A 12,246-nucleotide genomic window follows, 5' to 3' on the forward strand; every position below is an offset into this window, starting at 1 on the left:
AAATCAAGTAGGCTGCTTTGTTCTGGATGATTTTGAGCATCTAGAGTGTTGTTGGGAGCTACACCAATCAGGCAAGTGGGTAGTTTTCAGTCACATTCCTGATCTATCCCGGAGTTCTCAGTTGGCTGGATAGCAGGTATGTAATGGACAGCAGAGTAATGTCAACTGCGAGGATTCCATCACCACATCGGTTGAGGTTACCATGAAGAGCTCTCCTTCTCAACCTGCCACCTCAGATGTGATGACCCTCAGATTAAAACACTACTAGTTGTTTCATTCTGTAATGGAAGAGCACCTCTATGGTCTGGTAGAACAATGGCAACTTTACCTTTTACCTTCTACAAAATTATGAGAAATAATTACTGTGGTTTTTTCAAAAGCAATATTCGGTGGATTCTGGGAATCTGAAATAAAAAGTAGTAGTTCTGGTAATATTCCCGATCATGGATGATATAGCGAAGTACTAATTCGTCAGCTAAGTGAGGTAAGTAGTCATCAACTGGAGGTTTTTTTTGCTATGTTCAATCTAACACAGTGAGACATCTCGTAAACCTGAGCCAATGTGACCACATTCCACCCCTGCTCTCCTCTACCTTGCTCTCCTCTACTATACCACAATCTTAGCATCAGTAAGAAAAATCTGTATTTATATTCTTTTTAGCGTAATAAACTGTCCTCACGGCACTTCAAATGAGTGTTAGGGGAAAAAAACTGACAACAGGCTACCAAATTAAATTTTCAGACAGAAGTGTTAATTGGCTTTAAGAATTGACTTAGGGAGGAGACAGTGAGAGAAAGGAAATGAATTTCAGAACTTAGGCCCAAAAGAGCTGAAAGCACAGAAGGCTGTAAGGGAGTGGTAAAAATCAGGCATGTGTAAGAGATCAGAATGAGAAAACAAAGGGATCTTGGAGGCTGAGGGAAATTACTGAGATGGGGAAGGTGAGGCTATTTGTAAACAAGACTAATAATTGCAAAATTGATTAATTTTTGGGTCGTATTAACAGACTTAGTACAAATTCAAGATACTGTATTACCATTGGCATATCATTTGAGAGTTATAGAAGGAAAGAAAAATTAAAGGCCATTCAGCTTATCATGATTGGGCTGATTCTTTCCAAGATCGATCCAATTTACTCTCATTCCCATGCTCTATCTTTGTTGTTTGCAACTGTTTCCTATCCAACCGTTTACATAATTCAGTTGAATTCAGATTATAACCTGCTGCACAAGGGAACCCTTGGTAACTATAGTTAAAAACCCAATGTCAGATTTCATGTATACACTGACAGCATTGAGTTCTACCCCACTACCTTTCACCAATGGACATCATGTGTATGTGAAACAGGAGTAGAGCGCGTGGTGCTAGAAAATCCTGATGAAGGGCTTATGCCTGAAATGTTGATTCTCTTACTCAAATGTTGCCTGACCTGCTGTGCTTTTCCAGAAACACACTCTCAACTCTGATCTCTAGCATCTGCGGTCCTCACTTTCTCCATGTGTGAAACAGGAGTGGATCGTGGTGAGATCCTGCGGACCTCCAGAACTAGCAATGAGAGAATGGGAAGAGAAAAAGTTGCAAGTGGTCCTCTGGCTATGTCTATGTAAATGAAAAATAAGAAGACAACGAGCTGTCCCATTCACTTGAACAATGGATAAAAGTGTTGGATGAGGATGGTGTGGTCAACCATGTGAAAGTTTGTGTAGAGCTATCTCTTTTGAACCAATGTTTTTCTGGTGTTAAACAGCTAGTCCAATATCCAGTGCTGAATTATACAAATTTTCACCTGATGGATCACTGAAACAGTTGACACTATTGGTTCCAGCTTACGTTCAACTTCATTCTCTAGCCACTGGTTCCATATGAAGCTGAACCTGATTCTGGAAATTCTTGGTATTCAATTTGATGAAGAGCTGAACTCTGGCCTTCATATCCCCCATTCTGAAAAAACTGCCTATCTGCTTCTTAGTGATGCCTCCTATTTCAGTCTATCTACTGCACAAACTTGTATTATGCATACTCTACCTCCAGACATGGATATTTCAATACTTCCCTTAACTGCCCTCCCATTGCCCCAACCCCATTAATTCACGCTCAACCAAACTTCTGCCTGTATTCTAACTTGCATGACGTACTCCACACTGATAAAAGCCTTGTGGAGGAAATGGACAGAGTCCCTCACACCTGTAAACAGTTTGGTTTACCATCAGCGTCAGGAATTCAAATATCATAGTCCTTAAGACTAAGGTACAGGGACAGGTCATTCCTTTGATCAAAAATGTACCTAATTCAGTCTTGAATATATTCTATGACCCAACCTTGAATAATCTGTAGGGACAGAATGACAGAGAATAATGACCATCTCAGAGAAATGAATTCTTCCCATCTCAGTTTTAAGTGGAAGACCCATTTTTTAACCCCTCTGTTCCCTACCTCTCAACGCCGACAAGTGGAACTATCTCCTGAGCATTCATCCTGTCTATTCCCCTCAGGATCTTGCATATTTCTGTAAGAAAATTTTGTAATCTTCAGTAGATATTGGTCCAATCTGTTCATTGCTTCCCTTATAAGGTAGTTCCTTCACCCCAGAAATCCGTGAATGGCTTTCAATGATACATGTCCTTTCATAAATGATGACACCAAATTGTATGCCATACTCCAGATACAATCTAATTAATGTCTTGTACATTTGCGGCAATGCTTTGCTACTTAGTTTCAATTCCTCTTGCAATAAAGACTGACATTCTATTTGCATTCCTAATTAATTTACCTGCACCTGCATACTAACCTTATGTGATTCATGTACCAGGACACTCCAATCCACCTGTATGGAATTCTGCAGTCTTTCTTCATTCAAATAATAAACTGATTTTCCTTTTTAGATCATTTTTTAGTTATTCAGGAGGTGTGGGTTTCATAGGCTGGGCCAGCATTTATTGTCCATCCCTACATGCTCTTCTACTTGTCGTATCTGTTTCTGGCTAGCTTTATTTCATACTCTCCTTGTTTTTCTCTTATTATGTTCTTAGCCATTCTTTACAATCTGAACAACTTTCTTTGCCCCAGAATTGACAGCCATGTCTTCAGCCATCCAATCCCTAAGCTAAGGAATTCCTTTCCCAAACTCTCTGCCTATTTACTGCTGTACTTTCTCTTCCTTTAAAACACTACTTAAGTTGTACCTATTTGACCCAAGGTTTTTGTCACCTAAAATCTCAAACTTTGACTCAGTACAAATCTTCATCTAATTAAATTTGTGTAAATTGCCATGAGATGTTTAAGTATGTTAAAAACGCTATCTAAATCCAAGTTCTTACTGAAGTTGTTGCTCATCAGAAAGTTGTCAGCAAACAAGCAGCAATTGAGCAATACAAAATTAGTGCAGAGGTTTTGAGAGTTTGTAGAGGAGTCATGTGCCATCCACTATTAAGCAATAAATAGGTGAGGAGAAGACGTACCCTAAGACCTTGTGGATCACTGAGCTAATGAGAAGTGGCTAGAATGACCAGCAGTTGGTAAAGATGCTCTGGCTATGACCAGATAGGTGAGAATGGAAGAAAGTTTGGGCAGACTTACTGAGCTAGACAATGGAGAAAAATTATAATAGAAATTATGGTGTGATCAGCTATAATCGAAATTAGTGAAGTTAAAAAGATTTGGAGATGCCGGTGTTGGACTGGGGTGTACAAAGTTTAAAAATCACACAACACCAGGTTATATTCCAACAGGTTTAGTTGGAAGCACACTAGCTTTTGGAGCATCACTTGATGAAGGAGTGACGCTCCGAACGCTAGTGTGCTTCCAATTAAGCCTGTTGGACTATAACCTGGTGTGAGATTTTTAAGGTTAAAAAGAGCAAGAGAATCGTGTGATGAACATTATTACAAAATATTTAATTTTGGTTTGGGACATCTCAAAGCCACAGAGGGGCCATTTCAAATTGGTTGGAGAACATTGAATTATTGAGGATTACAGGAATAACAAATGCAACACTTCCAGGTAATTACTATTCATACTATAAGCAAGAAAAAGTATTTTAGGTGCCAGCACTTATAAAGGAAACCTGTAACCTATTTGTGCATATTTTTGTTATTAGCATTAAAATTAAAGCTGCGATAATTGAGCTAATTTTGTCACCCCACTCTCAGTGAATAGGTCTGCACTGAAACACAGATATGTGAACAGTAGTCATATCTAACATACTTACCGCTGAAATTTCACAAGGTTACCCTCATAACTTTGGCAGAGTATTCAGAGAACGTAGCGATAGGAACATTCAGCCTTTTGAGTTTATTCGACCAAATATTTAAATATCTGTAATCTCATTAAAACATATGCAATCCTAGTGAATTTGCATCACCACTGCTAAGAAAAATGCATATGTGTCTGAAAGTAGTTATGAGTGTAATTGTTATGATTCCCTTGGTCCCTCCTGGCAATCTCCCATCTAAATTTAACGCTGCGAGTTTCAGAAAACTTTTGCGGAACTTCCAGACCATTGCTTCTTGGATGGATGAGCTACAGAAGAAACACATTTGATGATGCTAAGGGATTAATAGAAATAAAATAATGTAGGCCAAGGTGGACTTTTAGTGGCCATTGTGAAGTTAATCACTTTAAGTACAGGACCATTACTGGACGTAAACTCAGAATTATGACTAGATAACAAGTTGGAAAATGAATAGAATATTTTTTCACACGCAAGTTGGGAATCTGCCACTGAAATTTCAATCCATGTTTCTCTGAGTTTCTTACCTTGCACAACAAAATATGAACGTCAAAACTTAACTGCCCAAATTCTCCAACATCTACTTAGTATGAATAGAGACGAACTTGTGTTGCTGTTTTCTGGACTTTATTTGTTGACTTGTAGGTGGAAACCAGACCTGCATACATTCACATTCAACTATATGCAGAAGGACAAACAGTGGTCAGATTTTCTTTTGCCTGACAATTGGATAACAACCATGGTTTGAATGAAGATGTCTCTAGTTTGAACTTTTCAGGAATGCCAAACACGGTCTGTAGAACAGCTCTTCAATTTGACGCAACATTGGAAGCGTGAAAGATGGATCAAATCTTCCGTTTCTATAACTAGGATAGTATACCTCTTCAGATTTGAACTTGTTTTTCTGGACTGCTTGCAGAAGAGCTAAAGCCAAGTTTTGTATCTTCCATGTTATCTGTCTCAAGAGTTCCATCTTCACCTTCCTCTGATGTCAACTGATCAAGGATGTCATATGCCAGTTTATATATCTCCTCATTTTCGTGCAGTTGTAGTTGTTCAATCATTTGCAAAGCTCCACATTCTTCAATTGAATTTGCTACCAGTTCTGTTTTATCATTTGCTGTATTTAGGATATTACTTAATCCATCCAGCACCACAATAATTATCTGAGGGTCCAGCAGTGTTAGCAGCTTGCAGAAAGGAACTACTGCATTCTGTTCAATCAAGTAGTCGACCTGATCTTTCCTACCACAATTAGCTAGGTTGGCTATAACCCAGGCAGTTTCTTTCTGAGTAGCATAATCTCCATTTTCCATGAGATTTACAATTAAAGGAACAAGATTAGCATTAATCACTGCCTGTTCCTGTTGCTGGTTTCCAGCAGTGACATTGGAGAGAAACCATACAGCATCCTTGTTGATTTTCATGTTAGGGTGAGTTAGTAATGCTGGGAAATGAGAGAGAGCTCCACAATTCAAAACTACTTGTGCTTGTTCATCAGTACCAGTTACAATATTTCCTACAGCTCGTAATGTTGCAGTCTGAATATTAACCTCCTGATGGCTAAAAAGAGGCACCAAACTAGGAACTATTCCTGAATCTATAACCATCTGGATTTGCTCGTCTTCAGCATCTGTTATATAGGACAGAGCCAAAACAGTGTCTATTAAGACATGCATATCATTATGGTGAACAAGAACACATAGAGCTGGAAGAATCTCTTCAACAGTTGCCTTTATCAGGGGAGGGTCTTTCTGACGGCAGAGATTAACAATGACCCATGTGACAGTGCGAAGGAAAGTAATAGGGACTGAAGCATTGACAAAAGAAAGCAGGGGCTTTATAATTCCTAGACTAATGACATAATCTCTACATTTAGACCCATCCGCTATGATGTTGCCTAAAGCCAGTAATGCTTGTTCACACACATCCTGGTGAGGACAATATAGCAGCCTTAACAAGAGTGGAACAGCATTTGATTTAATCATAGCCTCTGTGTGCTCTGAAGGACCATAAGCAATGTTTGCTAGAGCCCATACTGCTTCAAACTGTAATTGATGATTATGATCCTGTTGTAGACAGTGCATAAGAATTGGAAAAATGCCAGAGTTGATTAAATCACCTATTGGAGGAGCATAATCAGTAGAAACTAACTCTCTCACAGCTTGCACGCCTCCTAGCTGGACTTCCTGGTTTTCACTAGTTGCATTCTTTACTATTTCTTCTAATGATACGTTTTGCACTCTGATATCACCATCAGGGTCAGTTTCTTCATTTCCCACAAGGACATTCCTTCGTTTTAAGTAGTGTTCATCCCTTTTGATTTTTCTTAGTTCAACAACGATCTCATTTTGTTGTCGTCTCACAGTCTCCAGATCCCGCCCTTTTTTCTTAAAGCTCTTTATCCTTTGATTATCCAACTTATTGGTATCAGCCATATCCATTTGCTTCTTGGAAAAAAGGACTTGTGTTTAAAAGGGAAATGAAAGATTCAATGTTTGCAGATCTCTTATCCAATGTTTCCACACCTTTACACTCAGAAGTGGACCTCTCATTATAACTTGTGAATGGAGTAGATCTGAATTACAAATTCTCTAAGACCATATTGCTATGAAGAGTGCAAAAACAACAGTGCCTGTTAACGCATCAAGATCCCTTTTATTACCTGTGACTAAGTCCAGTGTGTCATCATACCAGTATTATGACAGGATCCAAATCAAACCTCCCAACCAATCACATTTCAATATTTAAATGAGGCTTTGGTAAATAAATTTAGTTAATACTCCAGGACTAAAATTTCAACACATCTGAGTGAAGAAAACTACAACCAACCAGCTCATCTGGTTGACACCTTGTTTACATAAAAACCCAGATTAGCAATTGACCCAGAGTAATAGACTGCTATCCTGTTTGAAATCCAGAGCCTATCACATCGGGTGCTGTTGAAGGCAGAACAGGGCCGAGTTCCTGTCCATTTCTCTGCTTTCTACGTAAGTTCCTCCTTTTTCCCAAGAATGCCAGATGCAGGCGGCTTTGCTCCAATGTGCTATGGCGGTTCTGTGGACATTGATATCACTCCAGGATTGGTATGCTGCTCCCCTGATGCCAGGGTCAAGGATATCATAGAGCAGCTATGGGACTTTGATCTCTGAGAGGAATAGTGATCAGTCAGAGGTTGTGGTCCATGTTGGTCCCAACAGTATAGGTAGGAAAGGGGATGTGTTTTCAAAATTTAGGGAGCTAGTTAGAATGTTTGCACGCAAGACATCAAAAGTAGTAATCTCTAGATTATTCCCAGTGCCACATTCAAATGAGTGTAGAAATAGGAGGATAAAACAGCTGAGTGGCTGGAAAGTTACTGCAGTAGGAAAGGCTTTAGCTTCCTGGGACATTGAGACTGGCTCTGGGGATAATGATACCACTGAGTCAGATCGGTTATACCTGAACAAAAGAGTAAGGAGTTTCTTGTGGAGCATTTGCTAGCACTGTGTGAGTGTTTAAAATCACTTATCTATGAGATCCATGAGAAAATATCAGAGAGGAATACAAGTGCACACAATACTGGAAGAGACAGATAGTACTAGAATAGAGAATGCTTAGTTACTAGGTGAAGTTGGAAAAAAGAAGAAATGAAAACATTGTAAATCATGGTAACAGTTCATGAACATTGGAATTATGATGATATGGTATAAGAAACCCGGTTTAAGGAAGACCTGGACTGAGTGTTAAGTATTCCCAGAGATAAGGTATTTGAGAAAGATGGGAAAGGATGAGGATGAGGGGTGTTATGATTGATTGAGGAAAGCACTTCAGTGCCAGGGAAAGAGAATATCCCATGGATTCAGGGGCAGACTTTTTTTTTGATTAGATTAGATTTACAGTATGGAAACAGGCCCTTCGGCCCAACAAGTCCACACCGACCCGCCGAAGCGAAACCCATCCATACCTCTACGTTTACCACCTTACCTAACACTATGGGTAATTTAGCATGGCCAATTCACCTGACCCACACATCTTTGGACTGTGGGAGGAAACCGGAGCACCCAGAGGAAACCCACGCTGACACGGGGAGAACGTGCAAACTCCACACAGTCAGTTGCCTGAGTCGGGAATTGAACCCGGGTCTCAGGCGCTGTGAGGCAGCAGTGCTAACCACTGTGCCACCGTGCCGCCCACTATTAGATTACTTACAGTGTGGAAACAGGCCCTTCGGCCCAACAAGTCCACACCGACCCGCCGAAGCGCAACCCACCCATACCCCTACATACACCCCTTACCTAACACTACGGGCAATTTAGCATGGCCAATTCACCTAAGCCGCACATCTTTGGACTGTGGGAGGAAACTGGAGCACCCGGAGGAAACCCACGCAGACACGGGGAGAACGTGCAAACTCCACACAGTCAGTTGCCTGAGGCGGGAATTGAACCCAGGTCCCTGGCACTGTGAGGCAGCAGTGCTAACCACTGTGCCACCGTGCCGCCCACTTGATTTGGGTAGAGCTAAGGAACAGATAAGATGCAGTTACACTTCTTAGCGTATAGGTCATTGACTAGTTCGGAGAATATACAGGAAAAATATCTGCAAATGACTTAGAGGTGCAGATGTTATAGTTATTATAGGGAACTTTAATTATCCAAATATAGACAGAGGTGGTGCAAAGGGCAGAAATGGCATGTTTGCAATGGAGTGCTTGAGGTTTTGTTTTCTTTGCAATTCCTTGCATCTGTCTTTACCAAGGAAGCAGATGATGCCCAGGCCATGATGATAGAGGAGCAAATTCAGTCCTTAAAAGGTATAAGGAGGTAGAATTGGTAAACTTGCCAGTACTTCTGTAAAAATAGGCAGGAGTAGAGAGATATGGGTGCATATGTGATACACTGGTCTTGAGCTAGGTGTTACAACTGTAATCTAGAATGACCTCTTCTAGTGTATAATCTGTTGCTGTTGATGACACTTCTCCTTGTTAGAATATTTTTATAGTCCTTTCGATTTAGCTCTGGCAATCAGCCTCTTTGGAAGGGAGTCTTCAGCTTTCCCTGATCCGTAATCCTGATATGATATTAGTGTATTAGAGAGGGGTTAACCAGTAATTTAACAAAGGTGCATAACAGTTGGTGAGCTGAACCTTACACTTTATTTTCGCTAAGTCTGAATTGCGTAAAGATCTTTGGAGAGATTTTCACTGAGACTTTGCATGTTCTTTCTCATATCTTGTCAGGTCATTTGTTACCATGTGCTATTCCTAGAACAACTCAACATTCACCAAAAGACTGGCATCCCTTGTGCCTGCACCATCTATGAAAGGCCACTGTGTATCTGGACACGCACTGGCAATCTGTCATTGACTTTCACCAGCAATGGAATGGCACAGCAGCCATGAGCACAGTGGGGCAGCATGGTGGCTCAGTGGTTAGCACGGCTGCCTCAAGGGGATCCAGGTTTGATTCCTGCCTCGAGCGCCTGTCTGTGTGGAGTTTTGCACATTCTCCCCGTGTCTGCATGGGTTTCCTCCGGGTGCTCCGGTTTCCTCCCACAATCCAAAGATGTGCAGGTCTAGTGAATTGGCCACGCTAAATTGCCTATAGTGCTAGGTGTATTAGACCGGGGTAAATATAGGGTAGGGGAATGGATCTCGATGGGTTACTCTTTGGAGGGTCAGTGTGGACTTGTTGGGCCAAAGAGCCTGTTTCCATACTGTAGGGAATCTAATCTAATGCTGTTGGGGTAGTACATTAGTATGCTATGAGTCGAGGATTGGCTAACTCAGAGAGAGTTAGGATAAAGGGACGTTTTCAGCATGGCAATCTGAAACTAGTGAAGTTCTACCCGGATCAGTGCTGGGACCACAATTATGTGGAAGAACCACATACTCTCATATTATGTGTCTAAATTAGCAAATACATAAAGAACCAGCCACGCAACACGAAACATCAGAAGCTGTTAAGCACATCCTGTGGACTTTTAACTGCTCCTTCTTCACAATGCCAACCTCCAAAAGAAATTGACAGATGTTCTTCCACTGCTTATGAGGAATAATGGTGGAAATGAATGTACTATAGCCAAGTTTGTGGATAGCAGAAAAAAAATTGGAAAGTAAGTAGTGAGGATGATAGTGAAGCTGCAGAGGGATAGAGACAGATTAAGGAAGTGGGCAATGGAATGGAATATAATATGGAAAATATGAGGTTATCCACTGGCAGCAAGAATAGAAGAGCTGAATATTATTTAAGTAGAAAATACTGCAGAAAATGCCACATAAAGTGATTTGGGGGTCCTTGTGGATGAATCATAAAATGCAGGTTCAACAAATAATAGGAAAGGCAAAAGGAATGGTAGATTTAATTTAAAAGGACAAGGAGTATAAAAATAGGGAGGTCTCGCCAAAAGTGTATAAGGCACTAGTCAGGTCACAGCTGAAATACTGTGAACAGTTTTGGTCTGTTTCTCTAACAAAAGATGTCCGACATTGGAAAGAAATCAAAAACAGGTTTACCAGTTTGATCCTGGGCAGGAAGGGATTTTCTTATGAGGAGAGGAGTAGTTGGATTTGCACTTGTTATATGCTGAAACATATATGATTCTTAGAGCGCTTGATAGGATAGGTGCAGTGAGGTTGCTTTGCCTTGTAGGAAAGTTTATAATTTTAGATTAAGGGGTTGCCTATTTAAGACAAAGATAATACCAATACCCATCAATACCCACTGTCTATCTTTGCCTATTTGGGGAATGTTAAATACACTCAAACAACTGGACAAGTACAAACATGAGCTTTTATTGACCGGATAATGGAGGAATTTCTTCTCTGAGGTCAATGAATTCTTCACCACAGAGGACTGTCAAAACAGTATCGATAAATATATTCAAGACTAAGACAGATCAAGAATGATGCCAAGGATGCAGGGCTTGTCATATGAGGAGTGGTTGAGGATTCTCGATCTGTACTCAGTGGAGTTTAGAAGGATGGGGTTGGGGGGGGGGGGCAAGAGGGCGGTGGGGGGGTGGAATCTCACTGAAACTTACAGGATACTGCGAGGCCTGAATAGAGTGGATGTGGAGAAGTCTCCACGTAGCAGAGACTAGGACCCAAGGGCACAGCTGCAGAGTGAAAGGGTGACCCTTTAGAACTGAGATGAGGAGGAATTCCTTCAGGAGGAGTATGGTTAATTTGTGGAATTCATAGCCTCCAGAGCCTTCTGTGGCAAAGTCATTGAGTGTATTTAAAACAGAGACTGAGATAGATTCTTCATGAGCAAAGGGATTCAGGAATTCCTGAAGAAGGGCTCATGCCCGAAACGTCGACTCTCCTGCTCCTTGGATGCTGCCTGACCTGCTGCGCTTTTCCAGCAACACATTTTCAGCAAAGGGATCAAGGGTTATGAAGAGAAGGGAGAACATGGGAGAACTGGGTTGTGAAACGTAACTATTATTGAATGGCAGAAAATACTTGGTGGGCTGAGTAGCTTATTCTGCTCCGGTGCCTATGGTCTAATCATCAAGCGGATTAAGGAGAAAAAGGTAAACAGTGGAGTTTATTAACAGATCAGCTGTGATCTCATTCAATAGCAGAATGATGTTAGTGGGCAGAATGGCCTACTTCTTCTTTGTCTAATAGTCTCATTTTCTCATTCACTGTATTTGCCTTGCAATCACCATGCCACACACTTTGCCTGTCTGAACCCCTCAGCTCTACCAATACCCACTGTCTATCTGCAGCTGATCTTTGCCCATTTGGGGAATGTTACATACATACAAACAACTGGACAAGTACAAACATGAGCTTTTATTGACAGGATGCATAAGAGAACACAAATCAAAGCAGCAGGAGCTGAAGTTCACTCCATAATATAAACCAGATTTTGTCACCATGACAAAGAGTATTTTCCGGTCCATAATTGTCTGTAGCTCTCAGCTCTGTCCTTTTGGAATCAGTGTAAATTACATTGTGTCTTTTATTCCCTTCTGCCGCTGATCTTTGTCATAGATAATGGTAGCTTCCACCTTCTCCATGTTCTCA

General features: G+C 40.9%; 2 protein-coding genes across 2 annotated transcripts in view; one reads left to right on the forward strand and one right to left on the reverse strand.

The window, feature by feature from the left end:
- Nucleotides 1-12,246, forward strand: part of ablim2 (actin binding LIM protein family, member 2) — a 393,205-nt gene that overhangs the window by 145,387 nt on the left and 235,572 nt on the right. The window lies entirely within an intron of this gene.
- LOC132817284 (importin subunit alpha-3-like) lies at nt 5,114-6,667 on the reverse strand. Its single transcript, XM_060827699.1, has one exon. It carries the CDS (start codon nt 6,665-6,667, stop codon nt 5,114-5,116), a length of 1,554 nt encoding a protein of 517 aa, XP_060683682.1.

Source organism: Hemiscyllium ocellatum, chromosome 1, assembly GCF_020745735.1.
Source record: "Hemiscyllium ocellatum isolate sHemOce1 chromosome 1, sHemOce1.pat.X.cur, whole genome shotgun sequence".
Classification (NCBI taxonomy): domain Eukaryota; kingdom Metazoa; phylum Chordata; class Chondrichthyes; order Orectolobiformes; family Hemiscylliidae; genus Hemiscyllium; species Hemiscyllium ocellatum.

Bases quoted from the DNA above. Each gene is read 5' to 3' on its own strand.
- LOC132817284 (XM_060827699.1), bottom strand. From the start codon at position 6,667: ATGGCTGATACCAATAAGTTGGATAATCAAAGGATAAAGAGCTTTAAG.